The sequence below is a fragment of the Polypterus senegalus genome, unplaced genomic scaffold, assembly GCF_016835505.1.
Source record: "Polypterus senegalus isolate Bchr_013 unplaced genomic scaffold, ASM1683550v1 scaffold_4623, whole genome shotgun sequence".
Classification (NCBI taxonomy): Eukaryota; Metazoa; Chordata; class Cladistia; order Polypteriformes; family Polypteridae; genus Polypterus; species Polypterus senegalus.
In genome coordinates this window covers 1-25,922 of record NW_024385290.1, presented here as the reverse complement: position 1 = coordinate 25,922, position 25,922 = coordinate 1, and the positions used below count along the sequence as shown (strand labels likewise).

The window sequence follows — 25,922 nt, the reverse complement described above, 5'->3', positions numbered from 1 at the left end:
TTGGGCCACAAACCTGAATGAACTAAGATGTTTTTTTTAAAAAGGAATGGTCCAAAATACCCAGCCACAATCCAGACTCTCATTGGAACTTGGGGCTTAGAGGCGTAATTTCGCAAAAGGCGGATCTACTAAATATTGATTTCATTTTTTGTGGTGCCCAAATTTATGCACCTGCCTGATTTTGTTTGAACAATAGCACACTTTCTGTAAATCCAATAAACTTCTTTTCCCACTTCAAATATCACTTTTGTGTCTCCTATATGATATATTTAACTGAAAATTTTTTATCAGAAAAAACCAACCATTTATACAGGAAAATAATGACTATTAACAAGGTTGTCTAAACTTTGCATCCCACTGTATATATAAAGTTTATATAGGTGTGTGTGTATATATATATATATATATATATATAAAATATATTTTGACAGCAACACTTATTACCACAACAGTGACAAAACAATTACAGTGACAATCATGTTACTTATTTTCAAAATGTTCCTTTTCTTTTTCATTACTTTAACACACTACTTCCACTGGCTGGTATTTTGCTAGTTACAAATATTTGAAATAACACATCATAAAATGGATTTTAATTCAGCAACATTACTGAACATTGTTATCCAGAGGGAATGCTATCTGTCTTTAGCAGACAACTATTTTCTTGACCCAGACGCCACGCAAAAGTGGCAGCCGCCCAGCAGCTCGTACATCCTTTTTTTTTTCTTCCTTTTTTCTATTTTTACTGATCACTTTCTTTATTTGGCCCTGCTTCCGGGAAATTTTTTACTACTTTTAAAGTAAATTTCCCCTTGGGATTAATAGCATCATCTAAAAACTACTACTGTATAAAATAAAAAGGGTTGCATTGTAAAACTTTCATTGTTTCACTGGCTAGATAAATAAAAATACCAAAATCTGAACACTGTTGTAATTTGTTATTTCATTTAAGCAAAGAATACAAAAACCTCACCTGAACTGGCACTGCAATGTTTCAAACATGAAATACAAAGTACATAGCCAGAAAGGAATTTGACTAAAAGGAAGAATATAGTGCAAAGTTTTCACAGATCCCACACCCAACAATATATGCAAATGAGAGAATAAATGGGGTTTCCCTTTGAAAAATAATAGACACATTATATATATATATATATATATATATATATATATATATATATATATATATATATATATATATATATATATATATATATATATATATATATATAAAACTGCTCAAAAGAATTAAAGGAACACTTTTAATCAGAGTATAGCATAAAAGTCAATGAAATTTATGAGATTTTAAATTTCCAGTTGTAGCAGAGGGGGTTAATCATTTCAGCTGCTGTGGTGTTAATAAAATAACAACAGATGCCCTGGGGCAACAAATGAGATCCCCAAAAAAACAGGAATGGTTTACGGTGGAGGCCTGACATTTTTCCCCTCATCTTTCTGACTGTTCTTCACTAGTTTTGCATTTGGCTACAGTCAGTGTCACTACTTGGTAGCATGAGGCGCATACCTGGGCCCTACAGAGGCTGCACAGGTAGTCCAACTTTCCCGGATGGCACATCAATCATGCCATTGCTGAAGGTTTGCTTCTCCCCGCACAGTCCAAGGGCATGGAGGAGATTCTAGGAGACAAGCAGTTACTCTAGGAGAGCTGGGGAGGGCCATGAAGGTGCATAACTATTAGGCAGGCCCAGTATCTGCCCTTTGGGCAAGGAGGAACAGGATGAGCACTGCCAGACCCCCACAAAATGACCTCCAGCAGGCCACTGGTGTAATGTCTCTGACCAAACAACCAGAAAGACTCAATGGGGGGTGCCCCAAGGGCCCCATGCCCTCTAATGGCCCTGAGTCCCCTGCCCAGCAGCATGAGCCGATTGGCATCTCGCCATAGAATACCAGAATTGGCAGAGGGCACCACTGGTGCCCTGTGCTTTTTACAGATGAGAGCAGGTTCACCCTGAGCATGTAACAGAAGGAAAGGGTCTGAGAAGCCAGGAAACATTATGCTGCCTGTAACATCATTCAGCATGAGCAGTTGGTGGGGGGTTAATGATTGTCTGGGGAGGATATCCATGGAGGGTCACACAGACCGCTACAGGCTTGACAAAGGAAACCTTGGCTGCCATTGGGTATCAGGATGAAACCTTTGGACCCATTGTCAGACCCTATGCTGGTACAGTGGCTCCTGGTGAAAACAACCCCGGCCTTATGTGGTGAGAGTTGCAGGTTCCCGGAGGATGAAGGAATTGATACCATTGACTGCCACACACTTTCCTGACCAACCAATAGAACACCTCTGGGACATTATGTTTTGTCCATCCAACCACCAGGGCAACCTCAGACTGTCCCAGGAGCTCAGTGATGCCCTGGTCCAGATCTGGGAGGAGATCCCCCCAACACCCATCTGTCATCTCATTAGAAGCATGCACCGATGCTGTAGGCATGTATACAAACACAGGGGATACAAAGGGCATGATAATTTTGAGTTGTGCAATTAAATTTTGGCAAAATGGACTAGCCTGCCACATCATTTTTTTACTCTGATTTTTGGGGCTTTTGAATTCAGGGGTCTGTAGGTTGATCATTTTCATTTCCATCAAACGATGTGACCTTTCGCTCCTAACACATTACCCAGTCATATCAGTATAGATATCCAGGAGGATTTTTCCCTTTGAGATCTGATGTTTCAAAGTGTTCCTTTAATTTTTGAGCAGTTTATATATATATATATATATATATATTATATTAAATAAATATATAAATACTGAACATATTGAGGCAGACTGAGGCTTTTTGGGTGAAAAAGCTGAATAATATAGTTTAACAAAGGTTTTGAAAAAAGTGTGTTACGGGAGTGTTACATAAATCAGTTTAAGTTGATGTTGGGGCTTTTGATTTTGTTATATATTATTCATTATTTTATGTGTATTCTTCGCTTCGTCTTATTGTTTTATCTTGGTAGAGTAATATATATTGCTCTACTGTCCCCTATTGTATTATTAATATGTAGCCTTAGAATACCTAATCTCACAGACTTACACTGTATATAACTTATCCCCACCTTCCCTTCTATATCTATAACCTCAGGCAATTAGATGTAGTAAAAGACAAGCAGGAGTTAAGTTACACATAAAATAATGTATTACTGATAATATTCATAAATAATAACAAAATGCAAAGTACATTTGAATATTGGCAACCATACAACCTGATAAAATGGTGATGTGTAATTCAGGTGGCACACAGACTTGCAGTTACTTAAAATGTCTCTAGTTAAGGCATCGTTGGTGCTCAGCTTTCAGCCACATGTCTGTTCAATATGGCTGCTGAGCTGTGCTCTTCATTGTGTTGTCTTCATCATCACAGGTTAGCAGAGAGATGCTTCTTCATATGTGGGTCAGTAGAGAGATGCTTCTTCATCATATGTCAGTCAGTCAGAGAGAGAGAATGTGGTTGAGCAAGTACATTTATAGATGTTCTCTCCAATTCCTAGAACCAATAGGACATCATGGTACTTAAAGGCCTCTGAGACTAGCCAATTCCAAACAGCCATACCTCAGACCAATGGGTGAAATAGAACATCTTATCTCTGCCCCCAAGACCATATATTACACTAACCTGGCTTTGTGTGGGGATGGGAGAAAAGACTTTAGCAAAGAAATGCTCATCAAACTGGTTTAAGACACATCCCCAAATCCTGTCGTAAAATTACAAAGAAAAGTCGTAAACATGGGGGGATAAACAAGAATGCCTCTCACCAAGGTACCACTAAATTACATTGGTTTGCCTAAATTATAAATAAAGACATACAAAACATTTATCAAGTTATATGCAAAATCCTACATCACAACACTCCACCCCGATGAATGTTTTGTACAGTGTCTTTATACACAATGTCTTTAAATTGTTTCAAGAGTCTGATGCATAACTTGTGCATTGATTTGCAGTATTTGCTCTCCCAGTGTTAAAAGTTGTCCGTGACCATTTGTCCATTACATATCTTCTTTATTTCAAAGACAATCTGAAGAACTTGGAAGCGCCCGATGACTTGTATCTGCTCCAGCTTGCACCTCTTTCTGCAGTCTCCATATGTCATCAGATCTGGTGGTTCAAAATGAGACAAGTCCACACCTTCCACTAAACTAGCCCACTACAATTGAGTCTATTGTGTGAATTTTTAATCTGTACTTGTTCTCTGTCTAACTGCTAATTAGACCCCTGTCCCAAACTATCTAAGCATATGCAACTGTACAATTAACATCAAAATTTGAAAGGTAACATGCCACAGGTGCCAGTACAACCACTTCTGCCCAAGTGACAGGCCATGTGCCACTGCATAAACTGTTCACAAACCAACATCTGTGGCCCCTCTGCACACATTTGGGGTTGACTTAGTTGCCTCTTGTGCTTTCCTACCCATGGTGCAACTCTTGACTGCCATCAGCCTTTACCAGTATAGGCTGGCATCACCACCATGAGACATCAAAGCTTTGCAACTCTCATCATTCCCCCCGTAGGCCACCCCTAGAGTTGTTTGCTCACCATATGCATACTCATTGTGCTAAACACCTCGGTTCAGAATTGGCCCACTGGTCCTGTGCCTGCACCATAGCCGACAATCTCAGCAGGGCTTCCATATTTTCCCAATTAGACTATACCTAAACATCGGAGCCCATATGTCTTGCAAATGTACCAGCTGCACCTGCTTTCCTGAAAAGTTCACCAATTTGCTCAGTATACCTTTTCTTATATTAATTATCCCTCTTAATTAATTAATACCCAGAATGTATACTTTATGAGCCCAAAATGAATCCCCTTATTTTGGCATTCCTAACTGGTTTGTTCAGTTTCCACCCCTTGGAATATAAATTTGCTGCAGTAATGAACAAACCTTTCCTTTTAAACTATAGCTATTGTGACTAGTCCTTATTATTGCATGACTTGTGGACTTGTTACTCACTTAAACCCCAGTAAGTGTCTTTTCTTGATGTCTCTTCAGTTCTTCTTCATGTCTTTGTCTTTAGTCTTTCGTGTTGTCTTTTCTTCATTCTGCTATGTAGGCAGGTCTGCAAAATGGAAGGTGACAAAGCAGTTTCTGTCCATCTCATTTTCTTGGCTGTCGACCTGGTGCCAAAACTCAAACTTTGCTTCCAGGCATTCATTGGAACAGCTTGGCACTAGTGCCACACCACTCCAATGTGCCAATGGTAACCCGATCTCCTGCATGGATTTTACTCTGCTAATTGCCTTCACTATTTATTACCTGCACCAAACCAAAGTCCATAAAAAACCTTACTATAGAAGTAGCACTATTGCAAAAGGCCAGAAAATTGAAACAGAAATAACTATTTTCCCTTTCCTGTCTTCCTGTGCTACCCTTCTATTTTTTTCATTGCCTGTGTGTCCTTTTTTATTGTATGGTAACTGCTACCTGAAAGTGTGGACTGAAGCCTCTCAAACCCAAGTTCTAAATCCAGCATTTCTGCTAAAACTGACCTGTGTTCTTTACTAAAGACCAGCTCACTTTTCTCCATTTTATTGCATGGAGAGTCATAGGCTGTCTTTTGAACAACTGGTCAGTCAGGTTTCGAATTACTGGACCTAAGTGTGTGTGGTTTTTAATTACTGCTGGCCCTAGCACAGCTGTTAGGACCTTCACACCGATGTGCATTCCTGGCTTGCTAGCTGAGCTTCCTGCTGCACCATCCCCATCCTTTGTTCTTTGGCTTGTCCTGTTTCATTCAAACCAACTCCTAAACTGGTGCACTTTCTTTCCAACTCAGCCATTCTTGCACTAGCACATTCAGACCTTTCACACACAAGCACTTGAATTCCTTTCATTTCCATTGTTCTTTGTTTTAATTCCACACTTTCTTTACTCAGTATCCTTATGCCAATATCCAGTTCATGCCCTCTAGTCAACAATTGCCATTCACACTCACCAGCTCCTCTGCCTTCTATCTGATCTCTTTGTCCTAAATCAAATTTCAGTGCAGCACTGGTTACCTTTCCTAACAGTGGTGAAATATCTATCAGTGTAGCATGCTCTTTAAATACTGGACAGGCCTCAGAATTACTTGGAGATTGTGGTGCAGTGGAGAATAAAGGAAGAAAACACCCTTGCTGTTTTCCCTTCCTTTCATCTCTCTCCTTTTCCTCACACTCACATTCCCACTCTTTATCTGAGCACACATCTGTCTCATGTAAGTCACCCACCCCTGTTTTAGGGTTCCAGTCCGATCTGGTTACTGTTGCCCTAACTTTCACCATGGGCGGTTTACATTTCTTTTTTCCACTTCTTTCACTGCTTTCTACTTTAGCAGTGAGTGTTCTACATGCTAACACTTCACAATTATCACACCAACTGTTACATCTTTCAAAACTCTCACTCAACATTCCACAACTTTCACTTTCATTCACTTTGCTATTTTCTTCCTTATCATGATCTTCCTTATTACCAATAATACAAGCTAGTAAACCTCTTATAACAGCAGCTGTCTTCTTTAAACCTGATCTCTGTTTTCTTGCTTTTAATCCTTCCAGCCCCCTTCCATTTTGTGGCACACTCAGCTCAGCTTCTGCTTTCTCTACCTGAACTACAGGTTTCCTAGCTTTAGCCTGCTTCCTCTGCCACTCCACTGGAAGATGGCTGACTTTAAAATGAACTTAGGCATTTCTAAGTCTACAATTTCTCTAATACAATTTGCCAAATTCGTTATGGGTTGGCCTACTTTTGCCCCTGTAAGCAAACATACACATACATACACAAAGATTCTAAACGAATAAGTACCGTATGAATGACGAATGCATGTCCCATCACTCCCTAGCACTTTAACCACTTAAATGCCGTATGAATGACGCATGCATCTTTCACCACTCCCTAGCACTTTAATTAGGGACTCACTACCACCAGTACTAACAAACATGCGGGTGTCCTTGTGACACACATGAAGTCTCTACACTTTGTTGGTTATATTCCATTCAGCAACCAAACAATGTTTTACTTCCACCGCATTTGTACACTGGGTGCCCTAAAATTCACATACATAAACAAACACATACATCAAAACAGTATTTGCAAACAGGGTGCAAAACTTGGTTACCCCAAAATCCTGCCGACACGCCAATTGTTTTATCTTGGTAGAGTAATATATATTGCTCTACTGTCCCTATTGTATTATTAATATGTAGCCTTAGAATACCTAATCTCACAGACTTACCACTGTATATAACTTATCCCCACCTTCCCTTCTATATCTATAACCTCAGGCAATTAGATGTAGTAAAAGACAAGCAGGAGTTAAGTTACACATAAAATAATGTATTACTGATAATATTCATAAATAATAACAAAATGCAAAGTACATTTGAATATTGGCAACCATACAACCTGATAAAATGGTGATGTGTAATTCAGGTGGCACACAGACTTGCAGTTACTTAAAATGTCTCTAGTTAAGGCATCGTTGGTGCTCAGCTTTCAGCCACATGTCTGTTCAATATGGCTGCTGAGCTGTGCTCTTCATGTTGTCTTCATCATCATAGGTCAGCAGAGAGATGCTTCTTCATATGTGGGTCAGTCAGAGAGATGCTTCTTCATCATATGTCAGTCAGTCAGAGAGAGAGAATGTGGTTGAGCAAGTACATTTATAGATGTTCTCTCCAATTCCTAGAACCAATAGGACATCATGGTACTTAAAGGCCTCTGAGACTAGCCAATTCCAAACAGCCATACCTCAGACCAATGGGTGAAATAGAACATCTTATCTTCTGCCCCCAAGACCATATATTACACTAACCTGGCTTTGTGTGGGGATGGGAGAAAAGACTTTAGCAAAGAAATGCTCATCAAACTGGTTTAAGACACATCCCCAAATCCTGTCGTAAAATTACAAAGAAAAGTCGTAAACATGGGGGGATAAACAAGAATGCCTCTCACCAAGGTACCACTAAATTACATTGGTTTGCCTAAATTATAAATAAAGACATACAAAACATTTATCAAGTTATATGCAAAATCCTACATCACAACACTCTACCAAGATAAAATGAAATGCATGTGTTACAAATATCAATCTATTATTTTCCCTCTAAAACTCCAGCACTTCACTCCAAGATAATCAAGGCTCAAGTTGGGTGAACCTATTGCCCTTCCCGATCGGGGTTGATGGTGTTGTGGTGGTTATAGCAGGCTGCTTGATCGACACATTTACAAGACAAAAGATGCTGACGGAAAGATGCGAAGGGATTTAAGGTGGGCCGAGTTTACAAGTTTTTTTGTAGGCTTTGGTAATTCTAGTGTTAAATAGGTTGTTTTGCCTTTTACTAATAAATAACAAAGAAGTTTTCTGCCCCAAGGCCACACAACCCATGGGGCTTTTTTTATCACTTTGTTTTTAATTGAAAATGTTTGCTAATACTTAAAGTGAATATATTCGAAACAATATGCTGTGTGCCATGAAACAAATTATTTTCATGTTCACTCAAGCTGTACTATGATATCTGTGACTTTTGGGGATATGGCAGTAGAGATATGTTATCAGGATGTCAAGCTGATAGGCCAATAGTGAGAATAAAAGAATTCAGCTACAGTTGGTGTAGCCTTGTCGATTACAGAACTGAAAAAATGCCTAGCAATTCTAGTGTTAAAAGTTTTTTGATATGGTGAAAGAAAGGAACATTGCTTATTAAGGGTTTGGCAAAACCATATACTACTTTTGGAAACGTATTATTTCTCAGAAAAGGGTCTCGATGAAAATAAACTGGCAAAAACAACCCTTTGGAAATTTAATACGGCTAAAAACAACTCACAATGAGACAATATCACATACCCTTGGGCAAAAGTCGTAATCCAAAGTTAACTGAGAAAAAAGAGTAACACCGGTATTCCTTGATTAGATCCCACTTTACCAATGCACAGTGGTAATTGTGTCCTCCCAACAGCCCCTGTGCACTGCTCCTGCCTGATGGGATTTGTAGTCCCCATGTCAGCACTGATTTTTGGTGTGCCAACCCCACCATACAACCCTTCTCATTACACCATATAGCTTATATTTTAGGTTTTACCAACAAGCAAAATTTCGTGAAAATCAAAAAATCGTGAACAAACAGAAAAAAAGATAAACAGCTTACAACTTTATTTAAATACGTTATTGTTAAGTGTTTAAAATATTTAACTCTATAGTTCTACTAATTTGGCAATTAAGAGACTTACACATCCTTTTAATAAGGAACTTCTTTATGTCTTGGATTATGCTTCCAGATTTCTGATGAACATCCAGGAAGAGATTTGGTCGATCAAAGTTAGTGCATGTGATCTGAGGGTTATCCAGGTTCAAACTTTTGATTATATCCTGTCGAATGGAAGGACTTGCAGTAGCGGTTAAGGCTACAATGGGGACCTAACATGCAAAAAAAGGGAAACCAAAAATATATAAAATTTGTATACAGTGTCGGACAGTTTATGATAGTAACAGTTATGTCATTACTACCAAAAGTGTTTAATGACACTGTATGACCTGTTTTCACCTGGTAAAGGAGGCATTAAGGAATACCAAGCAAAGAAATGACCATTAAATGGGTTAATTTAAGAAATACCAATTTCACTGGATTTCAACAAGGAAATGGTTGCTGCTAAGGACTAATATTTAACTATTTAAAGAGTGAAAAATCTAAAGAAGCAATAGCAAATAATGATGAGGCGAGAGAATAAAGAAAACACATGAATTCTTGAAAAATCCTTTTGAAAGTTTCCAAAACCCATCTCTGAAGGGGTAAAGACAGAAATCATAATGGCAGGTACTGAAAAGAGTAAGTAGAGAAGTATTTTGCAGATCAATAAAATGACATTCAAAAAGACAAGGCCGTGGGCCAAGTCAATATAAGGAAATTTGATTCACCTGTTTTTGAAGTGCAAGTAAACTGTTATTGAAGGAAGTTAAGGAGATTGTCAGAAAAAGCTATCACAGGCAAACAATGACTGATAACCACTGATGCACCTTATATTTACATTTATTCAATTAGAAGATACATTTATCCAAAGTCACATACAAAAGAGGTCAACATAACTAAGTAAACCTCAGTCTGTGGACTCTTTTGAAACAAGTGCTACAGGACGAGTTTACAACATTGACCATCACAGATGATTAGCTCTAAACAAATTGAAAAAAACAAGACAAGTTGCTTTTTCCTTAGCCACTAAGAACCATGCATAAAAACCATATTCAGTCAGAGAGAAATTCACAGAAGAAGAAAGTTTATTACATCAGCGAATAGCTACGCATAAAGAGCCTGGATTGAGATTTAATACCATACAGAGGCAGTATCACCAGATACTGTACCTTTCATTAACACTACAATCTCTAAAGCCTACGAAAAAAGTCGTAATGCCAGGCCACCTTAAACTCCTTCGCACCTCTTCATCAGCAACTTTGTTTTGCAAATGTGTTAATCAGCAACTGCAACAGGCAGCCTGCTCACTCATCCCCCATAAATGCAACTGAAGTCAAGTCAGACGCTGAAGTCTCTTTATCTGGGAGTTAAGTGTCTGGAATTGTATAGGGTAAATAATGTATCGTTATTTGGAATACATACATTTCATGTGTGTTCATGTCTACAACAATCTAGGTAAATGTTGAAAAGCGGAGTGCCTAAGGAAGTCCACTAATCTGGAAGTTCATCTTTCGTGCTTAAAGGATTTACTTGCTTCTTTTAATTCTTTGGTTAGGGATGCTAGAACAGCTTATTTTTCTAATCTTATTCAGACTCACAATCGCAATCCCAAAGTGCTATTTGATACTATTCACAATATTATTTCTCCATCTCAATCTATTACTCAGGTTTTTTCTAAAAGTGACTGCAATAATTTTCTTACATTTTTATTGGCAAGGTTAATGTTGTTCGGGCTAATATTGTTCCAGCTGTCTTACCTAGTGGTCTCATTAACTCATATTCCGAGTCTTTTGTGTTCTCAGAAGTTTCACTTTCTGATCTTTCTGACGCTCAGGAAGATGAAACCTTCATCGTGTCCTACTGACCTGTTGCCAACATTATTAATGTTAAAATCTGAGTTGTATAGGTCCGTGCCTTTTGAATATCATAAATTGCTCCTTGAGATCTGGTGTGGTTCCATCGTATTTTAAACATGCTGTAATTCAGCCGCTGTTGAAAAAATCTAATTCTGATCCTTCTATTTTGAGTAATTACATGGCAATTTCAAAACTGCCTTTTATTGCCAAAGTTTTGGGAAAGGTGGTTGAACTGCAACTTTGTGTCTTCTTAGAGGAGCAGCGGTTCTTTGATTCTTTTCATTCTGGTTTTCCGAGGCAACATTTTACAGAAACAGCTCTTCTAAAAGTTTTTTATGAACTTTTAATTGCTGCTGATGCAGGCGGTGCTCTGTGCTTGTACTGTTAGATCTTATCGCAGCTTTTGATACAGTGGACCATCAGATCTTAATTAATAGATTAGAGCTGTTAGGTGTCTCTGGCTCTAATTTGGAGTGGTTCTCCTCTTTATTTGTTGAATAAGGGTTTCTCAGTCGGTGTGGCTGGCTTTTCATTTGACTCTGCTCCTTTGACTTGTGGAGTGCCACAGGGCTCAGTTCTTGGACCTGTACTTTTCTCTTTATATATTCTTCCCCTATCACAGATTCTTAACTGTTTTAAGGATATTTTGTATCATCTATATGCAGATAATATACAGCTTTATTTTTCATTGAAGACTAACCAAATTAATACTTTGGTCACATTGGTTGATTGTCAGTCTCAGGTTAACAACTGGCTCAGTAGTAATTACCTGCAGTTGAATTCAGGAAAGACCAAGGTACTAATTGTTGCTCCTCCTGTTCTTTATTGTGAGATCAGTTTAAAATTATCTTCTGTCTCTCCTGTTATTAAGTCGAGTCTACGTAACCTTGGGGCTATTTTCACCAATCCCTGACGCTTTGATGAATATTTAAGATCAGTCAGCCGCGTGTTTATTTCATTTAAGAAATCTCTCAAAACTAAGAAATGCTGTATATCAGCATTGGAGATGCTCGTTCATTCTTTTATTTCCTCACAGCTTGATTACTGTAATGCTCTCTTTACGGGTTTGAGCGTGTCCTCTCTCTCACATCTTCAGTTTGTTCAAAATGCAGATGCCTGGCTCCTAACTCGTGCTAGCCGGAGTGATCTTACCACCCTCATTTTATACACACTGCACTGGCTCCCAGTGTTTTATAGAATTCATTTTTAAGTTTTGGTACTTACTTTCAGAGCTTTGCATGGACAAGCTCCTGAGTAGCTAACCAGCCTGCTCCAGTGCCATGCAGCTTGTCGGACTCTCAGCTCTGGGCAACACAGCCTTCTAGTTGCCCCATGCACTCGGCTAAAAACCCATGGGGATCATGCCTTTCAGTCTGTGGCACCAAGACTATGGAATAGCCTGCCTTGTGGGCTGCATGGAGTGGAGTCTGATGATTCTTTTAAAAAACACTAAATAAATTTCTTTTTAAACAAGCTTTTAAACAGTGCTGAAAGTTCTAGTTTATTTATTATTTTTATTGGCTTTGTTTATGTTTTGTTTTAACTGTTGTATTTGTACTGTATTTGCTGTTCCGTGCTCTGTGACCTTTTGTCTGTGAGGGCGCTATAAAAATAAACTACTACTACTAAATGTAGTATGACAGGAAATGCGAGGAAAGAAATGTTGAACGCATAACTAAAGCAGAGACTTTTTTCACGTTAGAGTAATAATGAGTTGAGGTGTAAAATGTGTGAAGACTTTAGTCCAAATATCAAATAAACATGTGCTTTTATTCAAGACTATAATCAAAGAAAAAAAAAATCAATTCTGTCAGTGATGTTCAAGTGGTACAACGAACTTGCCTCTCCCTCTCTGAGTTGATGGCGTTTTTATCTCCATCCTTTTCACAAGAGCAGCAATAACCACAGTTGGTGCTGTGATTAATGCCTACTCAGAACTATTTGTTGCACCACCAATCAAAGATACAATGCTCCTTGACCGCAATCAGACAATCATGTGGCATTTGTATTGTTGTAACAAAAGACACCCGTGCAGAACATGTGAAAAACAACAGATTTGCTGCGATCTCTGACATCTGGCAACATTTTGTTGACAGCTGTGTTTTGAGTTACAACGCAGGGCAACACTACTATTGATGAGCAACTGTTTCCAACCAAAGCACAATATCGTTTCTTGCAATACATCTCGACCAAGCCTAACAAATTTGGCATAAACTTCTGATTTGCAGTAGATTTGGAAACAAAGTACATGTGCAATGCCACTCCTTATTTAGAAAAAGATTCCAGTTATTCCACGGGAGAAAGACTTTCCGAGACTGCGATATTAAAAGCAAATGGAGACATTTCTGGAAAAAAGGCAGAGCTGTAACAACAAACAACTTCTTCACATTGCTTTAAAAACCTAACAGACTGCTGCACTGCAACACAACTCTGCTTGGCACCATAAATAAAATGGGACAGGAATTTCCACCTGAAGCTAAAGTCACTTTAGTACACAAGCAATTCTCCATGCTGGTGTTTAGATCTGGCAGTACTATGCTAACGGTATATGCGCCCAAAAAGAAGTAGCCTGCCTGCATTCTCAGTACCATGCACTATAACACGGGGTTTGGGCAAGATCGAAAAAAATGTTCAAATGACAACTCGTGTTTAAATGAAATAGCATTTTCAAATAATGACGTTTTCATGCATGAATGTATGTGTGCATGCACAAGAGAGGCAGAAACAGATTTGATCTCATTCAAGTGGGTACTGGAATATAAAATAAACACTTTTGCAAAGGTATAATGAAACAAGTGTGCTTTTATTCAAGAATAAAACTGAATAACAAAAAATTAAAGTGACAAAAAGATACCAAGAAGACATGATTCAACAGCATTTGTGTGTCTGCTTATATCCCTTCAGCGATATCTTTTACAGGGGTAGCAAAAATTTACACCGGGTGTTACAGACTCAAATCAAATGTATGTTTTTATTATGTAATAGTAATAACAATAGCAGTTCACTACTCAAAAAGGGAAGGACCCAGACTTGAACCCACAGCCTTTTGGAGATAATGCAACAGTTCTTACCTCTGTTCCATCGAAGAAGACGTGAACTTTCTATCAATTGACATTTGAGCTTTGTTTTTTAACTTAATGATAGCAACATGTAAATGAATGATTTTTTTTCTGTAGTTAGGATATAGCGGGTTGGATAATGGATGGATGGATGGTTATATTCTTGAATAAACGCACATGTTTATTTGATATTTAGACTAAAGTCTTTATGAATTATACACTTCACATATTTATTACTATAACATTGAAAAAGTTTCTATTTATGTGCTCAGGAAATCCTGTCATTCAACATTTACCCAGATCATTGTAGACACAGAACACACATGAAATGCATGTATTCCAAATAACAATATATTATTTACTCTGTACAACTCCCAGCACCTCACACCTAGATAAACAGACACTTGAGCCGGGAGAACTTCTGCCACCTTGGTGGGGGATGGAAAAGCAGTCTGGTTGCTGCCTGTGTCAATTAACATTTTTGCAAAAGAAAGATGGTGATGAAAAGGTGTGGAGGAATTTAAGGTGGCCCGGCATTACAGCTTTTTTTGTAGGCTTCAGAGATTCCATCGTTTTAACGTGTTAAAAAATACTGGCGCATCCAGGGCCGGCAACGAGGAGATCATTTCAGGCAGTGCTTTGGTCAGGACAGCATTTTCATTAATTTTTTTTTTTTTTTTTAAATTACGAAACAATAATGCAAAATGTATGAACCTAAAGAATTACATATGTATACTTTATATATTTATATATTTATATTTATTTATATATATATATATATATATATATATATATATATATATATATCCAAAATTGGTTTTTGTGCCAAGGGACTGCCGGTGGCACCCAGCCGGGATGCTCAGAAGGACCGGAAGAGTGGTTACGCCTCCTCCAGACCACAAGGGGGCAACCGCCCTGGTGGCTTTGGGGACCACAGGAACTGTGCTTGGAAGCTCAACCCTATAGGGGCCCATGGTCACTGCCAGGGAGCGCACCAATGCCTGGAGAGCCCTGGTCCTCAGCACTTCAGCCACACCCGGAAGTGCTGCGGGGAAGACGACCAGGGAAACCCGGAATGCTTCCAGCTGCAAAAAAGCAGCTTGAGGGTTGACATTCGCAGACACTGCAGTTAGTGAGCATTTTGGATGCATTTTCCCAACTTACCTGTCTTTTTCCCGCTCATACAGGCAGTCTTATATGGGACACCTCGGTTGCTCTCATTGCGCACCAGTTGAAAAACACGTTTACAGTATAATTATAAAGTCATTGATGGTGAAGAAGAAATGAAGATGGCATTTGCAGAGTTTTAATACATGTTTTAATGTATGCCCTCTTAAGAGATGCTTATTTCAGTTAAGTCAGTCTTTAGCAGTCCATTCAAAGTCTACTGTTGTTTCAATCATTTAATTCTACTTTGATACGTCTATGTCTCAAATGCCATACCAATCTGAGAACTAATACAATAGCCTTGTTTTCTTATTGCCTTCTTTTCAACTTGCCTTTTAGGAAGGCATTCAAATTTAGGATGTGCTTGCTAAAGCAGTGTTTTGTTAAAATGTCAGGTTTCAAATCATTGTTTAAGTTTAAACTATGCCATTACATTTTTAAAAATTAATTTGTGATGATTCTACATTAATTCTGTGATTCAGTGTATATTTACTTCATGATTTATGCATCTAATTTATGATTGTATGTTTTAATGTTAGATGCGATTAATTGCAATTAATTCCATACAGTTATGTGATTAATTAGCTACATTTTCTAACCGATTCCGAAGCTAATATATTTTATTATATATAAAATTTAACTATATACTATATATTTAAGAGAACTCATCAAAATTTAAATCTTAGGAACATACCTTAAAATGAAGATGTTGGCCCTCAAGTATCTAAGAATTTCAGGGATAAAACAAAACTACTGTGGAAAGTCAAGACTATAGCTAGAGGGCAACAGAACTGTGCAATGATTGGTCTATTAGTGTAAGTAATATCCCATTGATCTTGAAGATACAGTGAAGATTCATCATTTAAGTTCAGAACACCATTGTAAGATTTACTGATACACCAGTTAAAACTGCAGTTACAGTTGAGAGGTTTTTTTCTAAAATAAAGATTTATAATTATTATGAACTATCATATGCCCTCGTCTGAAGTTTATTTTTTAGTATCCATTGCTATTTTTAGAAGCACCTGCTCCTAACTATGTAATGCTGTTAAGTAAAGTTTTTGTTTTCCTTTCTCCACTGTTATAATTCACTGATCATAATTCAATTCTTGTGTTTACAGGACTAATATCACGATTTTTAACAACCAAGATTCGTTTCTGTTTTACTGTGTAATACATTGATGTGTTTATGTATGCAAATGCTATAAGGTTTTGTACTTCACTGTTGTTGCATTAACACTAGAATTACCAAAGCCTACAAAAAAAACTCATAAATCCGGCCCGTCTTAAATCCCTTTGCACCTCTCCATCAGCGTCTTTTGTCCTGTAAATGTGCCAATAAAGACAAGCAGCGACCAGCCTGATATTCTATCCTCCCACACCACCGCAGAACGTGCACAAAGTTCTCCCAGCTCATGCCTTGATTATCTGGGAGTGAAGTGCTGGAATTTTAGAGTGGAAATAATAGATTGTTATTTGGAACACATGCATTTCATCTGTGTTCGTGTCTATAATAATCTGTGTAAACACATTGTTAAAACAGAAATATTTTTCATATTTTAGTAATACATGACAAAATGTAGGCATAAACTATATAATGTGTGAAGCCTGAAGTCCAAAGATCAAATAAACACTTTCACAAAAGGTTCAAGGACGATGCAACAGCTTCCGCGGCGTAGCGGTAAGAATTGCTGATCCACATAACGATCTATTATTTCCACTCTAAAACTCCAGCACTTCACTCCCAGGTAATCAAGGCATGAGCTGGGAGAACTTTGTGCACGTTCTGCGGCGGTGGGGGATGAAATAGCAGGCTGCTAGCTGCTTGTCTTTATCGGTACATTTACAGGACAAAAGACGCTGATGGAGAGGTGCGAGGGATTTAAGCCGGCCAGATTTACGAATTTTTTCGTAAGCTTTGGTAATTCTAGTGTTAAACACTCCGAGCCTGTGCTCAGTTAACAGTCCTAGCTTAACAGATAATGCAAGACAGTATGCTACAATATCGATATGAGAGTTTGAGACTGAAGTTAGTTACTGGGTCAATGCAAAAACATTTAATAGATGTTTTGATTAACCCTAATATACTAAGTCTTCATTACTTTATGTATAAGTTTAACACTGAAGTTAAACACTGTATATTTTGTGTACAGAATAGTGTACAGTGTTTATTTGAATATGATTAAATAGTACTATTAAGAAAAAGACAACTTACATTAGGAAGCAATTCTTTTAATAATCCAAGATTTCTGTATGCACTCCGGAAGTCATGACCCCATTCAGATATACAATGAGCCTCATCCACTGCTATTAAAGTAATCCCTTAAAGCATGTAAACAAGGAAGATTAAGGATGTAATTTTAAATACATTTTAAATAAACATTTAAAGGAAATGCTCAATAAAATGAAAACAGAATACTAACTTAAAATATTTTTAAGTTAGGATATGTCTAAGAAATGTAATTAATATGTAAATATGTTGTTTAGTTATAACAGAAAAAATATACAATATGCTTATTGTATTTAATGATATGATTAGAATGCACATTCTGTGGCAGTTTTGTTTTGTTTTCTTTCGTCATCATTTACTGTGGAAATACATTTGATGTCAAGCATATCCTAACAGAATACTTGAGTCTCAGGTGCAATTGGGAAATAATCATTGAATACAGAGAGAGCAACAGCTATCTGTGGGTTGACTTTTGAGCATAAAATGGATTGCTAATTAAAGATGCAAACAGTATGTTTTTTCTGAAGTTTTGCTTTTTTAAAATTTTCTTTTCATAACATTAAATAATGTTGTTCTGAATTGTTGTTACTTGCTCACTTAAGTTCCCTTTACCTAATATTAGATTTTGGATGAAGACCTGAAAATATTCAGTGTCAAAAATATGCAGTAATAGAGGAAATGGAGAAAGTGGCAAATATACATTAGAATAAAACAACTGCCAAAAAAAATCTTTATACAATAACTTTCCTTACCTACGTCATGATTGAGTTGTTTAAGTAAATTTGTATTTCCAGAGCAGAATTCAGGAGTCATGTATAACACTCGAAAGTACCCACTAAAATGAAATTAATAATATAAAGCTAAGTGAGATTAATAGAGTCTTAGCAACACATCTAATTCATAACAATACTGTACTAGAAACACTTTTCACAGAAGAAACATATTATAAGAGCCATTTTCCTAGTTGTATAAAATTCATGAATATTTTACTAGATAATAATACATAAAATATGGGAGGTTCCTATGTTGATATTTTCCTGCCACTTCTAACAGTTCTGACTAAAACAATAATCTTCAGATAGTGACAGCTTTGCCTTGAGCAAGGAATGGAAGGCATATGGTTTTCAACCGTCCCTGGGCACATTATCTATGCGCCAATCAGCTTACGGGCCTTTTGAGTGTGTGAAATAAATATGTAAGAAAATAGCACTTAATTCATGTGCTGTGCCGTATGCTTAAAGCATACAGAAGAAGAAGCTAAGAATCTTTAAGTATATAAGAATTTAAGAATCTTTAAGTAGAGAAGAAAAAGTAAAGAACTTTTAAGTACAGAAATAATTAAAGTTTGTCAAGAAAAGCTGTTTAAGACAAGATACATTTTTCCTTTTTTTTGCCTTTATTCTATGTGTGTAACTATTTTACTTTTTATTCTTGTGTGGATTATTTGCTTTTAACTTTCACTAAATATTTTCAAAATGAACTTTGGAAATGTGAGATTTCTTTAGATACGCGTTTTACCCATGCTTGACCATACCTTATTATTTCGGCAGCTACACATACAATATATACAGTGTCAAAGTGAAAATAAAAATTGTCATATCTTTATGAATTTAATTAAGCACATCTGACATGCTCTTACTTGTGCACTGTCAATTACTATGCATTACTTCTCATGTACATTTTTTTTCCACAAACATCACCAGCAAACAGTTTAATATTATACAAAATCAGTGAACTGCATATAAGGTCCAAACAAACTTAGTCAGGCTCTCCTTTAGTAATAAAAATATACATACTTTTTTAAGTCTTCAAGTACATTTTCAGTCTGGGCAGAGCCAAGGAAACAAGCAGGAATATTGGACATTCTAAATAATGGAAGACAAAAGGCCATTACATATACAATGAATTCACTCATAACACATTGTCATAAATCAACTAAATCTGAAAATAATTATGCTGCTTTTCCCACTCTATGTCCAACAGCAACCAAGCACTTAGTTGGTGGGCATATGTACTTCATTTCTTTAGGATACCTACTGAAAGCTGTCAAGACTATCCAGGCATCATCAGCCTGTGGCCACAGACTCTCATACAGTTAGTGGGTCTAAGAAAATTAGATCCCTAGCTTCTTACCTTATCTAGAATGGCTTAATGTGCTTATTCATATGTTACTTTTTTTCAACAACTGAAATACCATTGAGCAGAACTATGATATAATGATTAATGCTACTACTTCACAGGTCCAGGAACCTTGGCTCAAAAATCAGCAGGGTTGATGTCAAGTCTGCATGCTTCTCCACTGTGTGTGTATATTTTCTCAGTAACAAATATGGAGAACCTTTGATTGATATTGAATATTCTTGCCACGTGAATGTCATAAAATGGTATTAACATAAAATTGATCAGTTTAAAAAGGACAATGCATCTTTCTGGGCCCTGTCTCTAAAAGCACAGTCATAAAAGTGAGACATAGATAACCACACAATCTGATGTGATTCCTATCATTTTCAGTTCTGCATCTATTTCATGCATTGTTATGAGGAATTTTTTTTTCCTCGTTTGGGAGTCTATTTTGTTTTTCACACCACCATTTGGAGGCATTTGCTTGTGCTAATGGCCATGTTGTTAACTGGTTGCTGATTACTGTTAAGTCATCACTTGTTGACTGCTTAGGATGGTGGATCAGTAAGATTGTTATCCTAGCTTTGGGATTAAAAAAAAATTCACTGCATGATCTCGATTATTTTAATGTTAAGGAACATATGGTTCCTGAACTCTACTCTCTTCGACAATGATTCTTTCAAGCTCTTCTAAACAAGTTCACCTTTTTTTTGCTAGCCTGTTTTCTGATTAATTCTCTTGCTTTCTGACAAAGATAGTTTCTCTTCCAAAAGAGCAAACAATTTTTGTGCAGGCTTCCAAGTCTGTGCTAAGCACAAACCTTACAATATTAAACAGAAAAAAATGTAGGAGGGATTCCACTTAGCACTAATATGAAAATATATGCAAGTCTGGCCCAAACTACGAGGTTTACTTATTCATTACAAGCCGAAATTTCCACTTTAATCACAAAATACACGTTTTCACCATGTCCTTTATTTTTTTTCTCAGTGGCTCAGATACAGTGCTATACATTATTGCTGAGGTTGTGAAGTTGCAAAAAACCAACGGCACAAAAGATGTATGTGGGACTTTTAAAATGTATTGTGTTATTACGATTGGAAATAATCGCCGCTTGAATATAAAAGCACCACAAATGCATCTGTATGTCAGCATTTTGCTTTACCACATCGAACCATTCATCAAACAGCGAAGTACGCACTGTCACACACGTGTGCATGGGAAGCAGCTGAAGGGCTTAGACAATACTGTTTATACATCTGCCCAGGGCGGGTACGCTGGACGCTCTTTCTGAGTTCTCTGCAGGTCTTACCCGGAAATCCCACCAGGAGCCGCCATTTCCAGGAAGGACACACCACCTCGGTTCCGCCCCAAGAATGAGGTCACTTCCGTTCCGCCCCAAGGGTGATGTCACTTCCAGTTCCGGCCCAGAGGACGACATCATTTCCGCCCTCTGAGCTATAAAGCTCACTGCCTTTGCTTAGGCAGGCAGTTCTGTTTTGGACTCTGTTGTGTGAACAACTGTTTGAAAATGCCTCAAATACTTTTGCAGCCGGAAACCGCATTAAACGGGTGGCTGCCCCAAACCTTTCCGCCTCTGGCCTCCAGTTCTTACAGTGGCGTAGTCGGCAGGATGGTGTCCCCGAAGAACCCGGGACACGGACTTTCAAGGAACCAGGTGGGTGAGTACCGGGCCGAGTTTCGGGCAGGGAGTGCGCGGAGGGTCAGGAAGGACGCGTGCAGGCTCTGCTCCACGAGCATAACCCGGGGCTACCAACCCATCTCGTGGAGAAGGTAGAGGGGACCCACAGGCGTGGGCTGGCTTCTGGGGAAAACACACGAGTGGCTCAGTATGCTCTTCTGGTAGGAAAGCCGAGCCCATCGGGACCAAGGTCCCTGTTAACGATGGGCTGTCCCCAGGCCGGCAGGTGAAGAATATAATAGACTGGGAGTTTAACCCAACAAAGGGCTGTCAGAGCAGGCTATGGCTCTCTGGCAACAGGTGGGTGAGTGGCTACGCCATTTGATTTGACCCCTTGCAAATAGTGCAGCAAGTGGCCTGTTTTTGCTGCTACAGCGATACCCCAGGAATTTGCCCAGCCGCCTGGGGCGAATTCCATTCCATGGACGAGCTGCTACAGCTCTTGCAACCCAGAGGCCGGCTGTGAAACCGGGAGGCAGAACAGCCGCTCTGTGGACTACCCGGAGTTATGTCCTACAAAGCAGTCCCTTCCACGCAATCCAGAGCCTGTTCAAGTCGCCGGGCCGCCTGGCTTGCGACCTGTCGGGAACAAGGCGGACCGTAGGGGACAATGGCGGGTTGTTTGTGTGCCCTTAGCAATCCCTGGCGGATAAACATACGGGAGAGCTTCTTATTAATGGACATATGATAACAGCGCTGTTTGATTCCGCAGTAACGTGTCTGTCGTTGCTCGCCGCTTTGTTCTACCGCAACAATGGATTAAGAAAAGACCAGTCTAAAATGTATACACGGAGATATCCGCCGTACAATACCGCCCGTGTTACGTATGTCTCGGAGGAACCCTTCGGCGCTTACGTAGCGGTACACCCGGATCCTCCGCTTCCGTAATCCTCGGGCGGACTGGTCTGACAGTAACGCGTAGTTTAGAAAGCATTCCCGAAAAGCTTTTGGCCTCGTTATAGATGATAAAGACTCATCTCAAGCTGCTTCCACACCGTAATCAGCCGACAGGGAGTGGGGCGGTAGGCCAAGAGAGTGACGAAGATACTCCCGGACCGTCGCGGGCTACTACGTCATCCACTAGCGCCCGCAGCGAGGAGGATTCTCCGCCCCTTGAGGTCAGACCGACCCGCTCTCTGAGTTGCACTTTCAGTTTAGAGCGACTCCGCTTCTTTCAAGAGAGAACAGTGGAATGACGACTCTCTGAAGCACATAAAGAATGCAGTGGTTCTCGTTAACGGCCAACGCAGCATTTGCCCATGCCACAGGGACCTCACTTTGTCATGGATAATGAATTATTGTATCGGGTTGCTGAACATGAGGGGAAGGTCCGAAGTTGTTGCTAGTCCCGCGGACCTACCGGCGGCAGGTTTGCGAAGTTAGCCCACTCTCACCTTCTTGGAGGCCATCTCGCTCCGATAAAACATTAGAGCGCATTAAGCTCCGTTTTTTGGCCGGGATTAATGAGGAGGTTCGCCGCTTTTGCATTTCCTGCCGGAGTGTCAACTGCGGCAAATTCCTAGGAAGGACCGTGCTCCTCTGATTCCCCTTCCCCTTATTGACGTTCCCTTTGACAGGATTGGGGTGGATATAGTAGGACCCCTGGAGCCCTCAGCCCGAGGATATAAATATATACTCGTCCTCGTGGATTATGCAACCCGATTCCCTGAAGCCGCTCCATTGCGCCGGCTACCACTAAAAATATTGCACGGAACTAGTAGGAGTCTTTTCACGTGGGCATTCCTAGAGAAGTCCTGACGGACCAAGGAACGCCTTTCACCTCGGAAACGCTCAAGGAGACTGCCAAGTTACTGAAAATAAAGCATTTAAAACCTCGTGTATCATCCTCAAACCGATGGGCTAGTGGAGAGATTCAATCAAACTCTCAAGCAAATGCTACGTAAGGTAGTCAGCAAGGATGGGAGGAATTGGGACCAACTCCTCCCCCTTGTCCTCTTTGCCTACGGGAAGTCCCTCAAGCCTCTACGGGTTCTCTCCCTTTGAATTACTATACGGAAGACAGCCCCGGGCTTATTAGATATTTTAAAAGAGGGCTGGGAAGGGGAGGCACAGCCCTCCACTAACATTTTGGAGTATATCGCCCATTGCGCGATAGATTTGATGTAATAAGACCTATACTAAAAAGTCATATCGAGGAGGCACAATCAGCACAGGCCCGCCTGTATGACCGTGGCACGACTCTCCGGAGTTCCAACCGGGGGATCGCGTCATGGTATTGGTTCCTACTTCACACTCTAAACTGCTCGCACATTGGCTAGGCCCCTACGAAATTAAGGAGAGGAAGGGATTGGTCGACTATTTGGTGAAACAGCCCAATCGCCGACCAGCTGAGCGAATATATCATGTAAACCTGCTGAAACCGTGGAAGGAGAGGGATCCCGATCCCTCCTCCGACAGCCCTGCTCTCTCTTGGGAAGTAAGTGCCCTTAATTTCGCAACAGCTATCTCCCAGACAGAGACAGGAGCTCAAGCAGCTATCCGCCGGTCCCAGAGGTGGTAAGTGAACAACCAGGTCGGACCTCTCTGATTGCGCGACATAGTGACTGACCGGGGTGATCGTCCGTGGCGACCCTACAGACTCCCGGAGGCAAAGAAAGTAGAAGTGGAACTGGAAATCAAGCGAATGCTGGCACTAGGAGTGATCGAGGAAAGTAGTAGTCCCTGGTCCAGCCCCATCGCCTTGATTGCTAAGCCTGACGGCAGTTGGAGGTTTTGCAATGACTTCCGTCGGCTCAACCAAGTTTCCCGATTTGATGCTTATCCCATGCCTCGCGTGGACGACCTCCTCGAGAGACTGGGACCAGCCAAATTCTTGACTACACTTGACATGACAAAGGGGTACTGGCAGGTTCCTTTAGCGGAGTCCGAAGGAAAAACCGCGTTTAGCACTCCTAGCGGACACTGGCAGTATCGTGTCCTTCCATTCGGGTTACACGGGGCGCCTGCGACTTTTCAGCGTCTGGTGGACAAAGTGCTCCGGCCCCATAACTCGTTCTGTGCTGCCTATCTGGATGACGTTGTCATCTATTCCAGCACCTGGAAGGAGCACATACAGCAGGTCACAGCAGTATTACGGACATTGGGAGAGGCCGGGCTCCGCATCAACCCCAAGAAATGTTACTTCGGGTTGAGAGAAGCCAAATATTTGGGCTACCTAGTGGGCGGGTACTGTGAGGCCACAGTGTTCCAAGTTGCAAGCCATAATGGCCTGGCCCGTCCCAAAACCAAGCGGCAAGTCCAATCCTTTCTCGGTTTGGCGGGTACTACCGCCGGTTTGTGCCTCGCTTCTCCGAGAGCGCGCCTTGACCGACTTGACAAAGAAAAGAGCTCCTAATACGGTGGTATGGTCTGATAAAGCGGGGGCTGCATTCAGTGACTTAAAAAGGGCTCTGACTTCAGCACCTATCTTAATCTCCCCTAACTTCTCTCTCCTTTTGTCCTCCAGACGGACGCCGGACACAGGCTTGGGAGCCGTGTTGAGCCAAAGCGCCGGCGGTGTTGAACACCCGTTATGTACCTGAGCCGAAACTGTTGGACCGAGACCAGGTACGCGGCGGTGGAGAAGGAGGCTTGGCGATCAAATGGGCGGTGGACGCGCTGCGGTACTACCTCTTGGGTCGCGTGTTCACTCTGGTGACGGATCATGCGCCTTTAAAGTGGATGGCCCTTCACAGGGAGTCGAATCCGCGGGTCACGAGGTGGTTTCTTGACCTGCAGCAGTACAAATATACGCTCGTTCATCGACAGGGGTCCCTTCATGCCAACGCCGATGCCCTCTCCCGGCCCACGACCTCGGTGCAGGTCGCCCGACCCGACGGGTCTGGGCTGAGGGGAGTCTTGTCACACACGTGTGCATGGGAAGCAGCTGAAGGGCTTAGACAATACTGTTTATACATCTGCCCAGGGGGGGGCGGGGTACGCTGACGCTCTTTCTGAGTTCTCTGCAGGTCTTACCCGGGAAATCCCACCAGGAGCCGCCATTTCCAGGAAGGACACACCACCTCCGGTTCCGGCCCCAAGAATGAGGTCACTTCCGGTTCCGGCCCCAAGGGTGATGTCACTTCCAGTTCCGGCCCCAAGGGTGATGTCACTTCCAGTTCCGGCCCAGAGGACGACATCATTTCCGCCCTCTGAGCTATAAAGCTCACTGCCTTTGCTTAGGCAGGCAGTTCTGTTTTGGACTCTGTTGTGTGAACAACTGTTTGAAAATGCCTCAAATACTTTTGCAGCCGGGAAACCGCATTAAACGGGTGGCTGCCCCAAACCTTTCCACGCCTCTGGTCTCCAGTTCTTACAGCACATTGATCCCCGTAGGATCTGCATAGAGGCTTTCTGTCACATGTAGATAGTAAACAGAGACTCTGATGTCACATTCCGACTTTTAGCACACTGCGCTTCCCGACTTTTTGCTGGTACTGCAACTTATGCACGTGTCGCGTTAATTTGGAGGACCTGCTCAAAGGACACGTGAAATGAACACTGGGAACATGTGGCAGCCATGATGCAGACGCTGTATGCGTTCTGAGCTGAAGTATAAACCGCCCTTACACTCAAGGCACCACAGAGACAAGATTAGCAAA

At 40.5% G+C, this 25,922-nt stretch overlaps 1 protein-coding gene across 1 annotated transcript; it reads right to left on the bottom strand.

Annotated features, from left to right (window-relative positions):
• Window positions 1–9,229: 9,229 nt before the first annotated feature.
• LOC120522269 (Werner syndrome ATP-dependent helicase-like) lies at window positions 9,230–19,362 on the bottom strand (the record flags this gene model as incomplete). The annotated part of the gene is made up of 4 exons (XM_039743322.1): window positions 19,295–19,362; window positions 18,251–18,333; window positions 17,484–17,590; window positions 9,230–9,416 (listed from the first exon to the last, which is right to left on the bottom strand). Coding segments are annotated over exons 1-4 (445 nt in total), but the record flags the coding sequence as incomplete, so codon positions are not given.
• Window positions 19,363–25,922: the final 6,560 nt, after the last annotated feature.